Source organism: Aythya ferina (genome assembly GCF_964211825.1).
Source record: "Aythya ferina genome assembly, chromosome: 2".
Lineage (NCBI taxonomy): Eukaryota > Metazoa > Chordata > Aves > Anseriformes > Anatidae > Aythya > Aythya ferina.
Genome location: NC_140297.1, coordinates 137,647,618 through 137,672,691, shown reverse-complemented (window position 1 = coordinate 137,672,691; position 25,074 = coordinate 137,647,618). Strand labels below are relative to the sequence as shown.

The 25,074-nt window shown below is 39.0% G+C and overlaps 1 protein-coding gene across 2 annotated transcripts in view; it reads right to left on the bottom strand.

Moving 5' to 3' along the window:
- CPQ (carboxypeptidase Q) overlaps positions 1 to 25,074 on the bottom strand; it is a 155,083-nt gene that overhangs the window by 32,902 nt on the left and 97,107 nt on the right. For both annotated transcript variants that reach the window (XM_084507514.1, XM_084507515.1), the window contains exon 6: positions 10,763 to 10,854. In XM_084507514.1, the coding sequence (XP_084363640.1) occupies positions 10,763 to 10,854 (92 nt within the window). The remainder of the gene's footprint in view (positions 1 to 10,762; positions 10,855 to 25,074) is intronic.

Here is a 25,074-nt window from a genome sequence, read left to right as displayed (position 1 = left end):
TCCAACAACCCTTTCAGTAAAGTTCTTCCTAACATCTAACCTAAAACTCCCCTGGCTCAACTTAAGCCCATTCCCCCTCGTCCTGTCACCAGGCACGTGGGAGAACAGGCCAACCCCCACCTCACTACAGCCTCCCTTGAGGTACCTATAGAGAGCGATAAGGTCGCCCCTGAGCCTCCTCTTCTCCAGGCTGAACAAGCCCAGCTCCCTCAGCCGCTCCTTGTAGGACTTGTTCTCCAGGCCCCTCACCAGCTTCATCGCCCTTCTCTGGACTCTCTTGATCACCTCCATGTCCTTCTTGTAGCGAGGGGCCCAAAACTGAACACAGTACTCAAGGCACATGCAAAGCTTGCTCAGACTGCGAAGGACATCCCACTTGACAAAAACAGCTGTTGCCTCCTCAGAAACATTTAATTTTCAATATAGCATGTAGTCAACTGACTTCAATTAGAGGAGTGAAATGCCAAGGTTCCACCTGACCTGAAGGAGCCGTGTCTGTTTTAAGGGAAGTTAGTGTTTTGCAAGGTAAGCCCTTACAGGAAGCATGAAATATTATGTTTTCATGTATAAACGGCATAATGACATTTGCTTTTAGTCTACACCTGGTAGATCCTTTTTAGCTTAACGAATAAAACTTAGCAACCAGATCCATTCATTTGCCTCTTGTACACCCAGAGCACTCAATCACAAAGGTCTAATTGGAATAAAGTACTTGCAGACTTTACACAAAGGCAAGTTTCCCACTATTTGAGAGCTACACAACATTTTTTGCAAAGTAAAATAGGCCGGGTCAGGCTGAAAAAAGTTATACTTCAGACTACCTAGAATGTGACTAAGAGAACTTACTCATATGTGTAGGAGACTGGATATTTTACTCCTGTGCCCAGACCTGATTTTAAAATTTTATTGCTGTCATGGGTTAGTACAAAAAAGTCACTACAAGAGATACGTGATACCGATGAGTAACAGATCGATGTCATTAGCAAGTTACACAAGCCTAGAGTTCAGTAAAGAATACAGGTGGCCGTGAATTTTGCACAAGTATCAAAATCTGGCCCAGCAAGTTTTCAGAAGTTCTTTACCGAATTTGTCAAGAGTTGTGTTTTATGCTCTTCCTTACCTGGACTCTTTGGAGTTAAATACTCTCTAACATAGTGGAGGTTACTCTCTAAGTCATTTCTAACTTAGAAACAGCAGTTAATAGAATTAATACGAAATCGTTGCAAAAGAAGCAACCATCAATGTTCTAATAACTTAAAATAACCAGTCTATCTATCCACCCATCTAACTATCGGTAATGTAGGTGAAAATAACTAACACTGCCACCAAATTGGCAATCACATTATACAATGAAAAAAAAAACCCACTATTTTTTTTTCAAAGAGTATGTGTAAGGAATTAGGATACTTCTAAGCCTACCATCAAATGCAGTACTACAGGTCATGAGTCTCAACATGAAATTGTGATTCGCTGTCTCTTTCGATGTGGTGGGAGAGAAGCTGGCCAAGAAAAACACACTGTGCTGTAAATGGGACCAATGACGTTAAAAAATTGCAGGTACAACAAAAAGGGTATTTCAGAATGTAAACCATCTTCGTGTAATAAATCTGAATAGCAAAACTTCATAATCTGCTAGTATTATTACTGCAGTCCTCGATTGTTTTCTTTCTCATATAAATGTCCACATGTGTTTTTAATATGAAACTGAGAAAGCAAACCACCCACGATACGTTACACCATATTCTTGCTCTAGAAGAAAGCTGTTCAATTCTTAGAACGTGCGGGAGCGACACGAAAACAAAATGCTCTTGGGAAAGAAACTAGACTCATTAGGGGACAGAAAAGAAACAGGTCGCAACTACTTGAAGTACCATGTGTCCTTGAGAAAGTTTTTTTTCCCCTATTTTGTCTACTGGAAGACAGGATTAATTTTAAATCTATTCACTGTCAAGTATGAAAGTAGGGTATTGCAATTTAAAAAAAGGTGGGGGGTTGCTTTCACTGTACCTGCTTTTGTATATGTGTATTAGCATTCCTACTTATACAGAAAGAAATACACACTGAGAAATATGCTACAGGGAAGATGCATCCTTTGTCCTTTGCACTTTATGGTGCAGGGATAACTGGCACTTATCAAAGCAGGCTGAGACAGTACAGTGCTCCCTTGGCTAATTCAAGGGAACAGGAGAACAAAACAGGAAGATTTTACAACATAACTGTAGGCTCAGCTGTTTCTTTCATTTTTCCTCATACTGAATGCATCATTTAAACACGCATTTTAAACTCAGTACACTTTTTTTTCTTTTTTTTTTTTTTTTTCTTTTTCGGAGTAATCCCATTTTCTGCATCCTGGTACTTTGCCACTTCTCTTGGCACATACCAGAAAATTGTATCTCGGTGGCGTAACCTGCTGCCTGATTCTCTGAACTTCAGAACAGACTTTTATCCTTTATCTTCCTCTGCCTTGGTCACAGAATAGGTCACTTCTCTTTATCTTATCATGTTTAGCTCTTTGACTAAATATCTAAATGAAACATTACAGTAAATATTGCATGAGAAAATTGGCTTTTTACAGGTTGCTATTTTTATTGAATATGCAGATAGGCATATCTCTTTGCCTCTACTTATCCTATTTTTTTATTTTAATTTCATACAGGTAGCTACTTATTCACTCAAAATCCCCATAAGTCCTACCAGATGTTAAACTAGACTCCAACATCTCATGACTGACCTGAGTCACTAATGGCAATTCCTCCTACCCAGCTAAAGCAGTGAGATACCTGTAAGGATAAAGGAGGGAACAGCTATCCTAAAAGCCTTTGGTAATTTGGGGCTATTTAAAAGAGTGTTACAACTTGTCCAGGACCCCATTACTAGTTTTCTTTTTATATCCACTGAGAAAAAATCATCACTTTACAGAGAAAATCCTGAAGTCTTTAATGGCAGAGCACTGTCCTTGACTAATGGTTAATTTGTTGCAGTAATAAGGGACATCAGTTAATCTGACAGTGCATTTTCAGCTTTCTGTTACTGATTTACACCTTAGGAAACACCAACACTTGTACTCCAGTATTTGACTCAGAGCAATCTGAAGCCAAATATAGCAAGGCAATGACCATGATGCAAAACTTATGGTGCAACGACAGCCATCCTGCTCGCAGTACTTAGAAGTGCCTTTAAATCGACACCCAAGTTTGTTAGGCTGACAACTTGGACTATGAGAAAGTCAAGAGAAAACACTGTAAACACCTAAGTGGATGTGACAGCTGGAAAAGAAGAAATAAAAAACACAACAGATAATATTTGTAAGGATTTAATAACATATAAACATGGTGTAGTGCATTTTTGAGTTGCTGTTTAGGATCAAGATTGTGTAATGAAGCCAACAGCATAAATAAAAATACAGGAAAAAGCGGACCAGCTGTTAGGGAGCAGAGATGCGCCAGCATCGACACGCAATAAACACAGCTATGAGCACAACCATACAGCTCAGACCCTTTCTGAATGAGGACAGGGAAAATCCAGAGCATTGAGAGTTAGAAATCTTTGTAAATCGCCGTGCCATTCTGTGGGAGAAAGTTGCTGTAAGGATGAAGATTAGCACCACTGCTGATATATGATAAGGTATGAGCAAGACCCGTGCTTTTCCTGCCACACTTTGTGGGAAAGCTGTCCATAAAAACAGTCCAAGGATTTTACGGCCTGTTCTCTAATTTTAGAGTTACAGGGTAGAGAAGCCAACAACAAAAGTCCCAGTAACTTCGACAGGCTCAGAGCAGCGTTTGGTCATGTACTTATTAGCATTTCACTCACTACAAACATGCTACTAGCACGTCTTGCCCTGTACAATACTGCTGCTGTTTCCTCTGCCAGCAGTCACAGAGATCACCATTCAGGACTGTGAGTTCCCAGGGATGATATGCAAGAAAAAGCAGGCAGCTCTGAAGACAGCAGCACGCCAAGCAAGGTATGCGTCAGATTACCTGTAGCCTTGTCTTCAGACTTTATTTTTCTTTGACAACGAGGCTTGTCAAAGAGAAGTGCTCTTCCTGGAAAACACACCATAACTTAAAGCCTTTTACTGTTCAAATACAGGGGTGTCAAACACTCCCTGTGACTCTGAATGACTGATCCCTTTTTGAAAAGTTTCAGGTTTTCATTTGAAAACAGGCGACACTGCCAGTATCTTCTAATTAAAGGTTGTGGTTTAAATCAAAGATGATTTTTCCTGATGTATGCATTTTCGGCAAGCAAATGACTACTTCTGTAACCTTCAAGAAGAGATTGATTAAAATACATCAGCAACACCTTGGAAGTTAGCACAGCACACAGATCTTTAATGTTTCTTGTTTTTACACAGCATGCTGTTAGGCTCTGATCTACATGTAGGTAAGAAGTGTAATGTCAAAAAGAAAAGACGTCACTGAGGAGAAAGTTCATCGCAGTGAGCCAACAGGAGGTGACAGTTTTCTGTGGGGTGTTTGGATAGAGGGATCCCAGCTTTCCTACAGCACAACATCCCAAAATACTGAGGGCCTGTGGTTGGTCTGGGACATGAAAGCAGAGGAACAGCTATCCTCAAAAGAGGTCTCCTTTTAGTAACTCCAGTCAGCCTTGCAGTGACAGAAGGGGTTCCTCCAAGGACTGAAATGTCACTTTGAGGAGGAAGGACACCTACATTGCCAGGATGTAGTTGGAGGCCATTCCCATACAGACTGGGGCTAGCTTCACAGATGAAGCTTACAGATAATAAATAGACTTATTATGCATATCTGTATGTATGTATATAAATGCCCCCCCCCTCTCTCTCTACACTGTTTAAAATTAGTTGTTATATACATTTAGTTACTGAATTATTTCTCTCATAAGGCCTAACCTATCCTCTGATGAGCAACACCATTTTTAAGGCAAAATAAGTGACAGTTGTGGAGGCACTGTACTAAATAAATATTAATACAAATAAATACAAGTGTATGGACTTCATCTGTTGGCTTGCTGTTCATGTTGTGTACCTGATGTAATACAAGGAGCCTAATGTTTCCTTCTGGACAGTACAGGCAGACACCCCACCAGTTCAGGAGTTTCAGACAGCAGCTCTGCTACTTCTATGAGGGAAAGAAAAGGGAGAAAACATACAAATACAGAAGTTCTCAGAACACTGGACATACACGAAATTTGCTCAGATGGAGCCAAGATGAGGCAGCCAAGAGACACGCTGCCATGACTGATTCTGTGCCCGCCCTGCTTCAGGCTGGGTAAGGAGTCAACAATTCTTTGTGTTTTAGCAAAATCTGATTTTCTCTTCAGCTTTCAGTAGCAGTATGACACTTCTATATTAAGAATTATGAAATCCTGCTGACCTAGAACTGGTATAAAATATAATTGTATAATTATATTAGCTTTCCTGTGGTGAATACAATCAAGGATGCTACTGGCTGTTAACTGCAATTCTGAAGAATGCAGTGCAATTATTTTCTGTTGGTGTTTTGTAACTGAACCCTTCTCTTTTTATTCGTTTCTTCCATTTCTCAACTTGGTGATTCATGGCAGAACGTTAAAATAGTGCTATCAGCCCAACCTGCTAAATAGAGATCTCCACGTTAGGTTATTTGCATAAATCAAATTGGAGGACAACAAAATGACAGGGAGGTCAAAGAATTCTCAAAATAAGTATTCAAAAAGCAAGAAAATCTTGTGACCAAGGGCTTGAGGCTTCAGAGACTACTTTTTCATTCTTATCTTTCTGTGTTCTGTGCAGTTGTTTTCCCCTTTGATGAAATAACCCTGTATCCATAACCAAAACAAATCGTTTTCTGCTCATTTTCTCATTTCTCTTCTTTCAACCCTTCTTGCTTTTTAGGCATTGTGTTGTACAAATCTAAAGTAATGGAACATAGAAAAAATATCTTGCTTATTGTTAATTTGCTAAACTCATCCCACATTCATCATGAAAGAAGGCATCCAGAGAGAAGACCAACACTGAAACTGGACAGGAAATAATTTCCAAATCCTGAAAAGCTTCGATTATTCTTGTGTGTCCTGTTTCAATTCAAATCAAAAAGAAAACCATCAGACTTCTCCACAAAGATCAGGTGGCATTAATGAATTATTAATGAAGTTTATTATGTGTGGTAGTGTCCACAGGAGGCCTCATGTCCAACAAGTCATGGTGCTGTCTCCAGCACAAACACAACATTAAAAGCTAGCTGTAGACCCAAGAGCCTCACGTGCCTTTTGAAGGTAAGACAACAGATGGAAATAGAGGAGAGAGAGCTACGGCACAACAGGACAGCAGTGGTCAAAACAAAAAGCACTAGTTTTAACTTCTGATTACAGAGAATATTTCCTGGGAACAGTTAGTAGCCAAATGGTCAACAAATTTCATTGGGATAGAAGAATCCATATGCAAGTCCTGGATATGTTTGGTTCAAATCACTCACAAACACATCTCACATTTCACCAGAGTATTTTGTACCTTGGGCAATAATCAGAATGTTGAAATCTACGAGTTTTCTGAAAACTCTGGTTTTGAGGAGCCAATCTTTTCTGGGGAAGAATCATTTTACCTGAAAGTGATGAGAAAGTTTTTGGATATTTGCTCCTTAGAGAAAGTAAGTCATTAGTAAATTACAGTATAAACCTCATAAACAAAGAATATTTATATTAGCAAATTTCAGAAAGTCCTTTTTTTTTTTTTTTAATGCAGACCCAGCTTGGGCAAAATAGCAAACCTTCTGATAATAAACACAAAAAGGAAACCATAGAAAACAGTGATGATTAATATTTTCCATAAAGTCTAACCTTTCCTAAAATGTTAAAGCAGTGTATGGTATGTGCACCAGAAATGTAGTAAGTACTGTAAACATCATTAAGGTAGCAATAAAAACATGCAGAAATATTGTAAGAATGCTTTCTCTAATATAATTTTAAATAAATTCCTAACACATTAATGCCTTCAATTATGGCAACAGAGATACCAAAGCAAATTTGAATTTGGCCTAGTATCTCTTTTATCTGTTAATTACGACATGCATTTGCTTTCCTGAGAGATTGCATTCGATACTTCTATTCCAAAATAATTACATGCAATTCACAGTCCCTTAATTCAACTGGGTAAAAGCTGGTAACCTTGTGGTCATGGTACATGTATCTTTGGTACATGTATTTTTGGCAGAGACCAGTCCAAAGCAATGAAATGAAGCCAGAACAAAGGGCCAACACCAGTCTCATCAACTTGCAAGATAAATGCAAGGTGCATGTCTTTAACTTTTCTCTCTTAAAAGTGTAGAGTGACAGATACATATGAAACAACAAACTGCAGAAGTCTCCACCAAGGCAGGACGCTTCATTACATATACTTCCTTCTTCTCTCATGAAACCAACATAAGACTAAATGTGTGAAATACTTAAAACCCTACTGGAGGGCACTCAGGTGCTGTTGTTGAAAGGTGTAGGAGAGTCTGTACAGAATAGATGCAATGGGAAGCCCTCCAGAATTATTAAACCACCTTCCTGTTTCTTCCATGCAACTTGGAGAGGAAAGTGGCAGTTCCAATATTTCCTATTTTTATAGTTATTTATATTGTCTATACATTAGAGCCCGCCTCAGCAACCAGGTCACACAAATAAGCAATGGGCAAAGAAAAGTCTTAGATGTAGTGTTGTACACCAAGATCTGGATCCTTTTATTTCATTACTCTTCATCATGGTAGGGAGTCTTTACTGTAAAGGAAAATCAGGCTATTTCCAGCCCAGGATTAAATCTAAGTACTGGCCACCACTTAAAAGCAGTGAGCGCATCGATGGGTGTTTTCTTTGGGAGCGAAGATGCTGGTGATTCCCCTGGGAGGCTTCTATCCCCCAGTCAAAACCAAGCAGGGTCTGTGGGATGTACTGGTGGGTGACAGGTACCCCAGCACTAATGGAGGCACTGGCACTGCTGGATGGTATTTGGCTCTCAGCTCTTGGAAGTGTCTTGGAAAAATCATACCAAGGGAGCAATAGATGAGGACTGTGAGAGTCTCTGCAGAAAAAAATATTTTATAAAACAAAAAAAAGGGTTGCATTAGTAATTTACGTGGTTGAGCTTACTCTAACTGCAGTTGGGTAAATATGCTTTTCCTAAGCATCTATTCACTGAATGCTGTCAGAAACAGGAGACAGGGTTGGACTGTGCTTTGGTCAACCCAACATGGCAGCTATTTCTTTCTGATAAAGCTCTCAACATCTGATCCAGCCTATGACTCGTTTTAAAAACCAGACACTGCAATACTGGGCTCTACAGAAACACTTGAGAGTGATACAAATAATGCAATTATGCAGGGATATGAGTTAATTATCTGCACCATAGTAAAATCACCATGTTGCTGCTATCTGTTATTTCTGCAGTAACTTATTCCTTGTACAACAGTGGCAACCTACTATGACAGATGAGGAAGAAAGACCTGAAATTAAATTGAAAGAAAAAAAACAAATAAGCTACAAAAGTAAGAGCATTTGTACTTGTCCAGTACTATATTGTCTTCATTTCTTCTCCTCTGCCACATTTCCACTGACACAAGGATGTAATTTACAATGTCAAGGAAATCCATGTCTGTCTGTGCTGAATTACAGCATTCATATTTCTACTTGTTTGTAGTGAACTAAAGTCATAATAAGCCCAGCCAGGCAGATGAGTCATACGGCCCATCTTTCATTTAACAAGGCATCTTTAAATACCACTCTTACTTAACTTGTACTCATTAACATCAAGAAGTGATGTTTTGTGCCATACTACCCTAATTGCCAGAAATTCGCACAAGTGAATCATTAAAAGGTTAAGATATTTTTCATGCTAAATATAATGTACAGTATTAATCTGCTTTATTTTGTTATTATGAGTAATGCGATGTCCTAGAGTTGTATCAATTTATAATTATGCCAGATCACATGGCAGGGGGGAAACAAGAACAACAAACAACAGACGGATGTAATTTCTGCTTAAATTCTCCATGCAAATTACAAATTCATGTCAAGTTAGGCTGTGGTTTCTTCACAAAGCACACCATCCAGATGGAATCACAACAGCACAGCAAAAATCGAGACACATCTTTGTCAGTTTAAAAGCAAAGTAACCAAATATCCTTCAAACAACACCCAGATCTGTTTTATATTTTCCTATTTGATCCTTCAGCCTACTTTTTGGTATTAATTCTGAATATAAATACTAAGGACAACACTGAAATACAGGATTTTTGGAAAAAGATGAGAAGTGGATAAGACAATTTCACATGTTGCTGACAATTCTAAGACCATAGGATGGAGCTGACTTTCCAAGATGGAAATGGGTGTTCTTCTCAAAAGCTACAGAGGTGATACACTTCTCACGAGCAGCATGCACGAGGCACAAGACATCTGCTTTGTCCCTTCCAGCTCTTCTGAAATGCACTTCCGTAAATGAGAAGCATCTCTTTTCTTTGCTATGTATTTCAGAACATTTCATGCTAGTTTAATTCTGCTGAACACCAGAGTATCCATGGTAAATCCGGAGCCCTTAATACTTGCTAAACTGCAATCTGGCACCTCCCTGAATCTGAAAAAGCAAACTCCTATGTTCCTCTTCCAAATGAGAGCGCTGAGCTATCTCTATAATGTGGAAGTATAAAGGAGACCACATTATGCATGGGTAGTTAAACACAGTTCTTAGTAATGGTAATCAAGTTAGTGGGAAATAATTGACCATTCCTCAATTAGCCACAAAACTAAAACCACTGTGATGCTATCTCTGACCACTCTATTGAAGATGAAAATTGATTTAGTCTTGTTCATAACAGTGAAGTTGATTCAATGTGAAACTTTCATATATTTGTTCTGTTAGGCTGTTTACCACTAAAAATTTATTTTAGGAATTTATCGCTTTCTTCTAAGTCTGCTTGCCTACTATTGTACAGCAGGTGACTTCCTAAACACATTCTTAATCATCTTGTATCTTTGTCTCATATATACCAACCATCATTGAGAGTAAATACTACTACACTGGGGAACAGATTAAAATATAACTACTTAAGCTTAGTTATGAAGGTACAGTATAAATTTTCTAGGGAAAAAAATACATATTCCAAAGACTTAAAAAAGTTTTATGTAACTGTCCTTTATGTCTTGCTGTACTTTGAAAATGCCATTGTTCACAGATGGATCAGATGTGATAATATACAACATTTTTACCCTGATAACCAGCCACAGAGTTTGCCTCATCAGAAATCAAGCATTTAAAATATTCCAGATCCCATAAAATTAATAATTGACATAGAGTATTTTAGATTAGACACCATTAAAGTAAGTTAAGATTGCAAAGATTTTTCTTTGTATTATTTCATGTTTTACATTGTAAAATATTATGAGAAAATGCAATGAAGCAGAAATATGTAAGCCAAACAAAATTTATTTATATTACCAACACATGTGGAGCATTCCTCATTCATCCCCAGAAAGCTAGCTATGCTTGAAAGCTATGGCAGCTATCATCATGAAATAGCTGTTTCAGAAGTTTTGTGATAGAATATGTTAAGTCAAATGAAATGTTATGTATGTACACGTCACATTATGTTAAATGTAAAATGAAGTTTACATTCATGATAGAAGACAGAAAACATACTCTCAGGCAGATCTGGAATCACTATTTCCAGTCAGATATTAAACTGAACATTCTGACAAAAATAATGAGTAGATCATGAAAATATAGAAAAATGTGCTGTCAAGGAAATCATCTGAAGACACTACTTACCTTGTGCAACTGGTAGTATTGCTCAGCACCTACTCCTCCTTGTTCTTCTCCTGTCCATAGCACCATGCGTAGAGTTCTTTTTGGACGAAGTCCTAAAATATAATTTTAAATGTTTTTAGTACTAAGTATTTGCTTATTTGAGCATTTGTCTGCATTTGTCACCATTTTCCAATTGCAGAAAAGCCTGTTTCCATTCAGTCATGTCTAACTTCAACGAATGCAACCTACTTCTACTGTTGGTTTTGTTGTCTACAGTATTTGGGTTTGTTTTTGGAAAGGGCTGGGGTGCAAGGAGAGAGACCATGAGAGAAAGGGGCAGTTTGTTGTTGTGCTGCTACCAGGCCTCTGATGCAGCAGCAGAGGAAGAGCAAATCTGGGGGACACAACGTAGGTGACCACAAAACATAACATAAAATAACTACCTTGGTAGGTTTCTGATACATATGCTGCCATCCTAATGGTCTGCAGTAAATAATGTGTGCATACTTTCAGCAGATCCAAATGCAGTTTTCATGAGAATTATTATTTTTCTTGTCATGCTTAATTTATTACAATTAATTGGAAATGAACTACTCGATTTTTATGAGAAATGCTTCCCCCTTCCAGGAACTGAGAGGCACTAGAGTATTATTATTTTTTTTAATCAGACCAATGAAAAGAGACAATCTGTACTCTGGAATCTGAAATACAACTGCCTGCTGAATGTATGCAAAGCTTTTTAAAACATAGCAAACACAAGGCCACTCTGTATTTTGTTACAATAGCTCAGTAAGAAAGATAAGTTCTCAGATACATTTTGAAACTGTGTCTGCTATGGCAAAAGCAAACAGATAGATGTTGCTGCCCTTTATTTATTTGATTGATTGTACTCATAAACAAATACATCTGAGACATCAAATCTGAGAGCACTGAAGAGCAAGCAGAGCACGAATAAACAGTGCTTTCTGTACAGTGTAAAGCTAATTATGTTTCAGCAAAAATAACCTCCTCAAAACTATTAGAAAGAAAATAAGCCAGATAGGAGAATATAGCAAACACTAAAGCATAAATGACCCCACACACTTCTGTGCTGAGGAGAAATAATATCAGTATCACTGTCAAAACTGAATTAATTTCCTAGCTAAAATGGATGAAGTCTACAAATAGACCTGACCTTCATTAATTTTTTCCCTCAACCCAAAGAAAATCAACCCAAAGAAAATCAACCAAAGGTTTCCTTCTAGAAATCACATTAGCAATCCTAATAACTGAAGACAGAGTGTAGAAGTTATATTCAGAATCTGAAAAACAAACACCTTGGCTTGTCCATTATTTCATAATGAAAGAAGCAAAAAGCATAGAATCAAGGGATTAAAAAGTGTATTTTCTAAATGTTGACCTGCTGTCTGTAAACAGACAGGTCATCAGCTCTCTTTACTTTAAAAACAGTTCTCCCCCTTCTCCCCCCCACCCCTCCATCCCAGTGGATTTCCTGCTTTTCTCCTAAATCATTACAGCATAGGATTAGCCTTCTTCGCATTTCAAATCAGCCAGATGGCCAATGAGAGAAAATGAAGATACTAAAATAGTAATCATGTTGACGTGAGGAAGATTTTAGGCACAAAATAACCACAGATGTGTCAATGGCTCCATTACAAGAGGTAATTTAATAACTGCTATTTGCAGCTTTAGCAGTGAGCACAGGTGCCAGCAAAAGGCTGTTTGTCCTAGCACAAAACACAAAGCACTGAAGCCCAGCCTCCAGCCCACCACACCAAGGCTACCTAAGGGCTTGGATAGGAGATGTTTGAGACAGGGGAGCAGCATCTTCTGCCTCCTTCCAGCCATGGGAGATGAAGTGCTGCTAGTCTGGAAATAAAGATGCTGCTGTCCAACAGGGAACTTGGATGTGCTCAGCCTGGTTGCTCTCTCTTGCTCTGCCAGAGCTTGGTAAGGTCTCAGCTCACTTAAATGGAAGAATTTTGAGGTCCAAACGGCCCCTTTGTAGCTGGTCATTGCATCTTTCCACTAAAATGGACGGGAGAGAAAGCCCTGCTGAGCTTTGCAATTTCTGTGAGCAGATTCACTTGCGTGTTCTACTGAAATTAAATACGAAATCTTTAAAAGAAGAAAAAAAAAGAAGTCATAAAGTCTAGAGGCATTTATTTTAAAAACAAAACGAAGTATACAGAGGAAAATCTAATTTCCTCATTATCTTGAAGTGATAAGAGTTTATCTACCTGTTATTAAAAACACAGCTGTTCTGAGCAAAGTACATCAAATAAATCCAATATTCACAAGTAAAATTGCCAAGAATATTCTGAATGCATGTCTTTATTAAAAATATGAACTACTATACTTAAGCTACAACTTTTTTTTTTTTTTTTTTTAATTAAAATTACCAATTTGGGTTTGTTTCACAAAATCCACTGGTTCCTAAGTTCCTAAGGAACAAAACAGTGCCACAAAATCTTGCAGATCACAGCCCGAATGCATACTGAAAAGACATGATAAAATAACAGTTGGGCTAGGAAACTGTGTTCTGTGATGAGTGTCTCATGTAGAGGGGCATGTAGCAAATTTTAAAATTAAGGAAAACTGTTTCAAAATAAAACAGTGCCTCCCTCTTTTGAAATATTATATATTCTAAAGCAGAAGACAGAAGATTTTTTTTCAACTTACCCAGAATATTTAAATACATAGATTGTTTTGGAAAAGTGCAGTAGGTTATAACTGTATTCACTGGTGCATCAGTGCAAGGAGCCTACTGTGCCCTTCCTGGGTCAATCAGATCTGAAATTAAGTAACTCAAGTGGAAGTTGCAGAGCTCAACAGCTACTCAAAAACACCCAAATCCTACAGCTTCCATCCTATTGCAGCATCCCAATAAAAAGAATAGCAGGGACTTTACAGGAGGATAAACTTCAAAAGGTGATAGTTGGTACTCAGATTATTCTTTCTAAACTCAAATAACTAAGACCAAAACCAAGGCATCTATAGATCTTCCTCAATCTGCAGAATAATTTACAAATTTACATATTTCCAATATTTAAAAAAAATGAGGCTTTTTTTTTTTTTTTTTTTTTTCCTCTACATTACCCTTAACTGAGAAACACAGTCATAGTATAGCACAAAGGTGCATTTTACTGATCAGCATCAGCACTCCTATGGCTTATCCCAAGTGAAAGATATACTGTGGTGCACCTGGGCTCCCAAGTTAAAGGATGAAATGAAAACATTTATCCCAGGCTACTTCTGCATTATACACCCTCAGTGCTGCAGTAGCTGCTTGCATGTTTTCACTGTCTCCAGGTGCTGTACTTCACGATTGCTTGACCACTTCAGCCATACTTTGATGCAGCTCTTATTGATTCGATATTCTGTTTCTTCTAAATTATGCTGAAGTGCTCAGACTTGCAGATGTCAGCAGCAAGCTTAGGTTAGCCAAAAAACGCAAATGCTTGAGAAAAAAATGGATTTGTAATTGTACTAGAAAAAAGGTATTAACTAAGAAGTCTAACGTCAACTGTCAGCTACAATAAAGTACTTTGCCAAAAGCCTTTCTTTCATACTTTACATAAGAGGTAATTACCAGCAAATGACATAGAAGTGTGTATATATGTGTGTGTACACATGTATGTACATAAATACATGTGTGTACACGTATATATATACACATTTTACATTAATTTTAAATCTAAAATGGGTATTTTTGAGGCATGATAGTGTTGATTTAATCCACGTATGTTGTACAACAGTGGATGATCTCCCTGTGATAAGGCACTTACCAGGACAGTATGCAAAACTTTAATTTTATATCCTGCACATCTTGCTCCTGCTTGATAGATTCCCACACAGCAAAATTGAAACGTATCATCTGGTATTAGCATATATAAATTATGATAATCTGTCACATATTATGTAAAAAATAAATAAATGTGCTCCACCCTCATGATAGCACATAAACCATGAGGGAGAACTTGAACTGTGTCTTTTTTAATCAAAATAAAGATCGGTATTGTAAATACTGAATTTCCTTTAGTAAATATTTTTCCACTTTATAAACACAAATTCTTACCGATGAGAAGGATTAAGTATGAAGACACAGTGTTTTCTAAGAAGACAGTGTATGATAGCTGATCAGACTTCTTCAAGAGAAGTCATCACATTGTTGTAATACCGATCATCTTTTGAAAATATAGAGAAACAAAGGATTTTTTTACTCTGCAAACCCAAGATACTGGTATCACCCACAAAACAAATCAAATACCCGTTCAGCTTACAAGAAGCGTATTAGCATGCTGCAAATGGATGTGCATTGTCCTAGAGTGCCTCAAACTCAGCACCGCCAGCGGGCTGAGGAAAGGGATTGTCCTGCTTTGCTCTGCGCTGGTGCAGTCTCATCTTGGGCACTGTGTGCAGTTTTGGGAGTCACAATATAAGGACATAAAACTACTAGGGAGTGGCCACAGAGGGCTACGAAGATGGTGAAGGGTCTACAGGGGAGATGTATCAGGAGCAGCTGGGGTCCCTCGGTGTGCTCAGCCCCGAGCAGAGCAGGCTGAGGGGAGGCCTCATGGCGGCCTGCAGCTCCCTCACGAGGGGAGCGGAGGGGCAGGCGCTGAGCTCTGCTCTCTGGGGACAGCGACAGGACCCGAGGGAACGGCATGGAGCTGGGACAGGGGAGGGTCAGGCTGGGGGTTAGGGAAAGGGTCTGCACCCAGAGGGGAGCATGCTGGAGTTCGAGGAATGTTTGGACAACGCTGTCAGACATAGCGTCTGATTTTTGGGGTGGTCCTGTGTGGAGCCAGGAGTTGTACTGGATGATCCTTGTGGGTCCTATATACTATGATTCTATGTGACTTAACAGGTAAAACATTTTAACTTGCATTTATACAGTATTCAGTGATAAAATATACATCATGTGCTGCCAGCAGGATATGGCTGTACATAGGAAAGCAGGCTATGCCTGTATATGCATGCCTACACTATTTTTTGTTATTTTGAATTTCTAGAACCTATTCCTATTTATTTGATATATGAGCTGCATTTATTTCCCATCCCTAACGAGTTTTAGGACAATTTGTAATAAGTTGCATTACCTGAAGAGAGGAGAAGCTCCTCAGCAGTATAAGGATGGGACTGAAGCTCATCTGTATACAGTAAAAAGGAAAATGACTGCAACCCCCCCATGCCCTCTGGAACTATGAAAAACATTAGCTATTTTAGGGCTTTTCCAGTTTCACCCTCCTCAGACCACACATAAATGGCCTAACAAAGCCTTGAACTGAGCCGCAAAGTAGAATAAATTGCACTACCAGCTCGCTCCCTTGGTCTCATACTGCTTAAAATGCTGATATATTTACTTCAGGAGCTTCTGTGGAGAGGTACATACAGATATATCACCCAAAAAACTGTCCCACTGCTGTATTTAACATCACGAACTATGTATTTTTCTGCATTATTATTGCCTGAAACTCCTTTAAAAGGGTATATATACAAAAAGGACTAAGATACATGACACAATGAACACAGCCAGTCTGAGTTTCCCCCATGCTATGCTTCCTGCTTTCTCCATTCTCTCTCCTGCTATGTCTTCTTTGTTGCACAGTTAACATGGAAATTTCCCAAGCCTCTTGTGACTTTACTGGCAGCCTTCAGAAAAAAACAAAAAAAAAAAAACAAAAAACAAACAAACAAAAAACAAACAAACAAAAAAAAAAAAACAAACAAACAAACAAAAAAAACAAAAAAAAAAAAGCAATTTCTGGTGCATATTTTAGGGTCAAATTAGCTGTATCAATACTCATTCTTAATTGCTCTGTTTTGGTTACAACACACTAGCAGTCCTTTTATGCATCATTAAAATCCTCTCCAATCTAGCAATGCTCTGTTAATTTTTTTTAATCTGGCCAAATATTCAGAGTCTTTTTCATTTTCTTTTAGATTTGATCTGCTGAAGCGTTTCAACCATTAACAGATTGGGAAACACGCAATTTTCTGAAATTTCCAGAATCTCAGCAAATGCTTTATTTGCTGGTTTAATTAAACTGCTGGGCTTCATGGCAAGTTACATATTTTAGTTCTCATTGCATTCTCATTACCCTGCCTATTTTATACACCACTGATACTTTTAGTTTTAATTTTCCTTATTCCGGTCTAGACCTCAAGTGAACTATCAAATAAGGTCACTTTCACCAAGCCATGATAACTTTCTAAGCTGGTTTTCTTTCTAATGGATTGTACACAGTTTTGGTGTTGCAGTCTTATTTTCCATCGTATTTCCATGGTAGGAGTCCACACTCACTTTGCAGTTTTGGCCTTTGTTATATATGTAGCCTAAGGTCCCAAAAAAATGAGAACGCACAAATAATAACATTTGCTACCCATTCCTATTGCTTGTCTGAGAGGTCTGATAGCATTTGAAAAAAAGAAAAAAAAAAAAAGACAGGAATATTTGAATATTCCTAAGTATTTTAGAGACAATTACCTAATTTCTGTATTCTCTGCAATGGGTAAGACCTGTTTTAGAGAAAACTCTCTTCATCTTCTCATCCTGTTTCTCTGGCTAATTTCAAAGACTATACGTAAAGCTATATTTTATAAAATGTAAGTGATAATGCAATTAATTTAGGATGTCCAGACTTTTCCTCTGAATATGAAGAAGTTTTCATTTTAAAACAGAAGGATTTGTGCTTTCATTCTGTTATTAGAAAAAAATCTTCCATGATTAAGAGTGCTAATATCACTCTTTGTGCTGGATAGTGTTTGTCTAGTTAGACATTGCATTAAATAATTCTAGTTAGACATTTCATTTAAAAAGTTTTTTTTTTTTCTTCAAGATTGAGTGAAAAATAATGATTTAACAGAGAAAATCTTACTGCTATCAGAGTTATAAGCTTTGAGAAGAAAAAGCTCACTTACAAAAAATGTTAGTATTACGTAAACCATGATTATGATGTATTTGTGATTCTCTAGTGAGCATAAAGAAGGGCAACAGCTTTTTGCTTGAGAATCTGCCTTTGTATTCTCGTTAAAAAAAAAAAAAAAGTATAATGTAATTTACTTGATTTTTCTTTGTTTTGTTACAGGTAGTACAGGTAGTTTTGTTACACTGGTAGTACTGAGGACAAGGTGTTGGTTGGACGGGATGCTGGCAAGTGAAAAATCAACCGTCTTGAAGGTCTGCAGTAAAGAAATATGAGGTCTCCCAGGCCTTGGAGAAAGCCAGGCTGTCTGACATGTGCATGGGTCAGCTGGAGAAGAGATGTGGAATCACGAGAAGAAAAAGACAGAAAATGGACAGGACACTGGAAAGTAGGAAATAAAACAAGCTAGACAGTGCCTGGAGGTAAGGGCCAGTAGCTCCACCTTAGGTGATGCCGGAGAAGGGCTCAGATGTTGTGCTCTGGGTAGGAGGAGGACACAACTGCCACAGTCACAGAATGGGAGAAGCTTTTTGGACAGGCCTCTTGAAAAGAGAGGAGTGGAAACTGCAAGGCTTGAGGTAAGCAGGATATGTGGCAGGATTCAGATCTAGGAAGCACTGGGTTTTACAGAGCTAGAGGAGCAGGCGAGCAGCATTAATTAAGTCTGGGATTAATCAAAGAGTTATTTTTTTCTGTTTTTAGGAGAGTATAAGCTTATGACAGAATAGGAAAGGCAGATTTACAGAAGAATAAAGGTGGAGAATATGAGAAGTTTTAGGTAGATTTATTTTAAGAAAATGATATAATATCCAAGAGGAAACGTTAAGGAAGGAGCTGTATATACAAGACTGGAGGGGAAAGCTGCAAATGATTTGCAAGTCTAGTAACTAAAAATAACACATATTAAGCCTTCTAACAGGGGAGATGGGGAGAAGAGGGTGCCACAGCCTGGAGCCCCACACATTGCGCTGCAATTGAGGCAGGTGGCAGAGCTCATGCAGCAAGTGTTTGCCAAGTGCCTGCCTCAGAGCCACCAACCTGCATGGCTTATAAACAGTTTGGAAGAGGAGAAATGTGCTCTTCTGAACTTGGGGTTCCTGGGATTTTGAAACGAAGAACCAATTAGTGTAGTGTCATGAAGTCAATATAAGCCATGTCTACAAGAAAATATATAAAAAATCCACTATTTGCCTGTTTACCAGCAGAACAGGAAAGCAGAGCACTCTTCCATTCCCTGCTGCTGCTGCTGCCATTTCCTCCACATCCCATTAAAAAGAAGAGGACACCGTCCACCCCAAAAATGTACCTTATTCCTCTTTAGAAAAAAACTCCTTCCTGAAAGGTATCCAGAGATCTCATAAAATTCTTGTGGAGCTACAAAGGCAATGCAGGCCCCTCTCCCTCTCTGGTGTTACAAGCCGAAAACGTGTTTTGACCTTTTCTGTGTTGTGGCTCTACCTTCTGCTTCTGCTGTCCCTCTGTTTGTACTGGCAAAAGCCCAAATCTGCTACAGCATCTACACTGTCCTCAGAGCTGATGATTCAGAAACTGCACCAACCACACTTGTCTTAGCATATTGAAAATATAAACTTTAAAAATAAAACACAGAACAAAACAAGAAAACCTGACAGCAAGGACAAGATGACTCTGACTTCATCCAGAAAGGATTTCAGTATTGCACCATGCCAGCTGAGTTACAGATTTGGACAAAAAAAAAAAACAACACACAACAAACAAAACACAATAGCTTCTGTCACCTGGTTTTTAAGATTTTCATAGATAAATAAAGCACATTTTTTAACTTGAATTTCCTGGCTAAATGACAGCTTGCAGAGTAGCAGCAGTAAACAGGACATAGGGCAACATGGTTAAGGAGGGCTGTAAGCCTAAATTTACTACTCAATTAACAACTTTATGTGTCTGCAGTCACCCTCCTGCTATGTCAGCTCAGTATGGAAATTGAAGATTTAAGTATTTGCCAAATATGCATTCAGCTGTTTGTTGAAATTAAAGCTTAAATGTAGTGGTAGTGTAATGGCATGCACATATTTCACATCAAGTACATTGAACAGATTTGCAAAACATGAAAGTCAGAATAAAACGTGCAACTTTGGGGAAGTGGAAAGAATGTAAGAACAAGGAGTTACTATCTGAGATATTTAATCAAAAAAAAAAAAAAGGCCTACTATAAAAGCAGTCTTTTAATGATGTTTCACAACATATCTTCTAGACAGCAAACAACTACCCCAGAGCGACAGGAAATTCCAAAACACGTTCAACAGAAGTTTTATAAAGTAAGTTAAAATCGCAGTTATATGACTTCAATTAAACCAGCAGAAAGGAATGACTCCAATATTTTTTTTTAATAAAATATATCTTTAGTCCTCATATATTAGCCAGTGAATTTAGAATCGAGAAGTATAACTTCATACAAAGACTGCAGAGAACTGAACAGAAATCTGTCTTACGGTTTTTGAGTCACATTAGTCATGGGTATAACTCAGAGGAGAGTTAGAAGTTCTGTTTAAAATAAGTTTTAAGGTGGAAAAAAGTGCCTAATCAACTCCTTATGAGTTACATAAAACATAATTCATGTCGCACCTTGAAATCCTTGCATGTGTTGTTTTAAAAACACTTTAGTTTTCTATGCCTTCACGCTAGGAAATAGAAATTTGGTTGTACCAGATCCATGCTTTCATCTACAGGGAAGTCAGCTCAGGAAACTCCCATTTCCTTCTAACACTGGCAAAGAGAGGAAGAGGGGGAAGCATGCACAGAACCTATCACTATAAATTTCCCCCTTTCTTGAGTGCGTACAGGTCATGGTCTAGGAATGTAGGAAGGCCACATAAAAGGTGTGATGGCTGGGATTAGACTTTGTCAGCAATAACCCTTCCTTCATCATGCTATAGCAGCAGTGGCATGGTGCACCCTGCCCTAGCCTGCAGAAGAGGAAAATGTGCCTGGTTCATCTATTTGACTCCTGGTATTTGCTGTCTCTGGCACTTCCCCATAGCAAATATTTTTTATATGGAAGAACCAGGATTCCCAGAAGCTCTCGGAGGCCCAGTCCTAGCAGGAGACTTCCTGGTCTCATGGGCCATGCAGACATGACGGGACGTGAGCTCAGTGCACAGGAGACAACACCAGAAGCAGGGAAAGGTTTACTCTGTGCCACAAACCATCATTATAGCTGTCTGAAATGCAGGTGTCTTTCAAGAAGTCTCTACCAGCTACTTCAACACGGGCAAGATCTTAGATAGTGATAACACACGTTTCTGTTCGGGTAGCTGAGGGGAAAGAGGGTACGTTTGTGACTTGGCAAATTCACAGCACAGTCAGTGGATTTCTTCAGAGGATGAACCAGGTAAAGACACAGACTGGGCAGCAGTGGGTGGGCATGTGCACATCTGGGCTTTGGAGAACAACACGAGCTGGCTAGCAAAGGAGTGTTGAGACCCAAACACAGCCATGTAAAGGCAGAAAGCACATTTCTGGATAAGGGGAGAGAGCCTCTGCATAAATGCTGCTGAAAGAAACTCCAAATGTGATCAAAAGACTGTTTGATTCCTCCCCTGTTAGCAGAGGTGAGACTGAAAATCAGCTAGACTGTAGTGTCAAGCAGCAGCTCCAATCAATGGAAAAAAAAAACAAACAAGCTGAAATTTGGCTCCAGCTGTTTCAATTAAAAACAGACACAACAGATACAATATCTGAAGTTTTTCAGAAGAAAGCAGTGAAATTCATCAATTAAAATCACCTGCATCTCTAACTCCAGTGGGCTCTCTACTGCATTTAAGGGGCATAAAATGTTATGCTTGGAAACCACCACATGATCTCCTGCTAAATGCTTTTCACCATTACTCTTGTTTTTCAGTTGCCCAAGCTTCCTTTTAAGGATAAAAGTCCCATGTTTCTAGAGCTGGAGGAGAAGGTGGCTTTGCCAGAGAGCTTCACCCACGTGTTCCCCAAGGAGGGCACCTGTGGCTTCGGGTGGGAATTGCCTACCTGGGCCAAGAGATGCAGGAACACAGGAGCAAAGATTAGGAACAAAGAGAAAGCAATGGCTAGAGCTCTGAAATCACTGGATACATGCCACCTGCTTCCTGCTCAAAAATACCATCAGCAAGTATTAGTTCTGAGCAAGACCACCAAGGCAGCAGAAGGCTTGAAATGGTGGGAGAACAGAGATTCCTCCTTTACAGAAACAGGCAATCACCATCCAGAGTGGGACCGAGTGCCACAGGCTGTCAGTCCAACCTAGAGAGCTAAGTGAAGGTGCAATGTGGCATCAAGATAAGTCTTGGGGTAGTTTTACAGGAACTTTTTATGAACAGCTGTTTAACTAGTCTTTCACCTCACCTGGAAAGGCAACTTCTTTTGTAAACCTCATGTGATGCAGGGACATGAAAACTTGTGTTTTAAATGATACCAGAGCCGTAATGACTCTACCATCAAAATGCTGAGGCAAATGGCATTGGCGATCTCCAAAGAAGCCTTTTTTGTACATGAAGTAACAAATGTAAAATTGGAGAATTACAAATCCAGCCTGAAAACAGGACAGGTTTGAGGTTTCAGGACTGTGATTAGTAACGGAGCTGTTCTGCAAAACGAGAAAACCCCAAGTTTCTTGTGTGCTGTCTCTCCTACAATTTCCAAATACCCTCACACCACATCACAGCTCGTGCAATACCCTATGGGTTACATCTGTTTAAAGACAGGAACCCCTCAGCTGCTTCTCCCCAAAATACCCCCAGTGCCTTCCCGTTGTCTCTAAATTACCCCCCAAAATACTTGCACAACAGTAGCAGCATTTGCTACTACCCCACAGAACTTGCAGACACAGGCAAAAGAAAAAAGACCTGGTGCTTACTCCAAAGCTACACGTGTGCTGATTAAACAGGCATTTGTCGTCATTCATAAAAGGATAAAAGCGGAGTTTCTTCCTGCCTTTTCCTCAGCTGGGACAGAAAGGCACTCATCCATCTCTCCTCAATCACTCATCTGCAAAGAACGTATCAGAACTTCATATTCTGAATATTTCTATGCCTCTATCAAATGTAGTTAGAATTGATCAAAAGGTTAAAAACTGAGGAGGGCTGGGGAAGGCGGCAGCTGACAGACACAGCTGCAGGCAAACTGCAGCACAGTTGCACAAGCTTACTGCCTTGCAAACCTTGTCTGCAGTACTGAAGGGCAATTTTTCAAGCATCAGAAGTCCTCAGATAATCGTAACAGCCACAGCCCCACTGATGGAAAGGGAGTTTTCCAGTTCAGACCAGCTAAGGCGCCTTGGTGCCTTTAAAGATGTCTCTATTCCCATAAAAAAAAGAAGGAATAAAGAGCACCAACTGGCCGAAACTTTAATCTTTCTTCACATAAACAACTTCTGTGGAAATGCCTCCAGTTCTTTGTTTTTTTGAGCAAATTAACCACAAAGTAGCTTGCCAGTGTTCTTGCCAATCAGTGGCGTATATAAGCTTCAAGAATGCTAGGAAAAAAAAAAGTGCATATTTTTCTTTCCCTTGTGCTTCGTTAAACTTCAACGTTAACTGGGAGAAAAGCCCCATTTGGATACCATCAGGCAGAACGGCCACTAGTTGGTGAATGTTTCTGAGTTTGGCTTCCAGCAAAGCAAGCAGTGGGTAGAGCATAGCGTGGCATGACAGCAAGCAGAAATTGATAAGAGTGCACTGTGTGAAATGCTTCTGTTCACTCAGGTCAGGAGATGCCTACAAGCTGTGCTGGTACCAACATGTGCACGGGCCAGTGCAGACATTTATCAGTACACTGTAGTAAGCTTTTTTTTTTTTTCCTAGAGCGAAGCTACAAATACCCAGAACAGAAACGTGGGGTTCGGTTTCTGCATTGGGTGGCTGTGAAATAGCCACTTAGAGCACGATTTGCCTTGCTGAATTGTAATCCAGCTAATAGTAGGCATTTACCCTGAATTTGCTGCCTGTGTATTGTCTCTGGAAAAGGAGGAGAGACAAAGGCACCTCAAGAAGAAGCCCGTTCTTGTCATCTTGGTGCGGAAGATGCAGAACAACTCGCTCCAGAAGATGCTTTTTCGTCTGACCCAAGGCTGACTCCTTTTGTCTCAAGAAGAAGCAACATTCACGTGAAATCAAAGAGTGAAATGGAAAAAAAAAAAAAAAAAAAAAAAAAAACAACAAATAAATCCTACCAAAAGGAATAGGTTCCATTTTTTTTTCCCTCAAAAAAGTTGAAGTGTTGAAGTCTCTGTGTGAAGCTACTTGAGACTGTGCTACTGTTGTGTGGTCTTACAGTGAACATCCAGCTAACTGTTACAGTGTCTGGAAATCCACAAAAACACCATTAAGAAAAAAAAAAAAAGATATGAACATAGCACAGAAGCTGTCAGCTCAATTAAAGTAAAATAAAAGCCAACACTGACGATTCAGAAAATATAAAGCTTAACGCATTCAGTACTTGATTTATTTAGAAATAAAAGTAAAAGCTGTTAAATATTTTAACCAGAGCAAGAAAATAAACTTCATCACTTAAAATGTAATTATTTAAACAATTTTAATGATTTTAAAATGAATTTCATGTATTTGGTCCTACGCCAACAGCTACTAAATGGTTTGGGGAGGGGTTATGTTGAAAGTACAGAATACTATTCAAACTACAATCCTTCTTCAAGTAATGCATGGAATTACCAAAATCCTAATTACCAGGCATAACTTGTGTCCACTTGCCATGCCCGAGGGTCACAGTGGTATCATGATGAAGTGCTATTAGATCACCTCTGAAAAAACTTGCTCAAATAGCATAGTGGTATCTTGCTTTTACGGAACCAAGGAGCTACAGCAGACATGGAAGCAGTCGTCCTCACTACACATAATGGAAGTTTTATTGTAAAATTTGTATTTCAGAATGTTCACTTCAGCTTTCAGGTCATGTATCTGTGTTTCTCAGATCAGTTATACAACACACAGACGCAGTTTTCATGGCTACACAATGCGCCATGACCTTAAGACTCCCAGTAAACAGCCAAAAATTTGACAAGTGCATCAGACAAGCCCGTTTAGTTGGCTTATTCCCGTGTATTTATGTCCACAGTTCCAGAGACAATGCTTGGAAGTGGTACACTCTGAAAATACAACTTATGGAATTGGTTTCAGGTAAAGCTAATTAATTAACTTCTCACGCAATCTGCACATCAGTCACTTTGCTGTCATTTTTTGGGGTCGGATTTTATATGCACCGTAAGATATCAAATCTGCACTAACCAATCTACTATGGAAGATGAAAGGCGCTGTCCCACGTGGCTACCTACAGGTTAGCTTGGATGACCCAGATATTCTCTCCCAGTTGTACATTCCTGCAGAACACTGGTATAAGAAGAAGAGCTTAACACAACAGCTAACCAGAACAGAG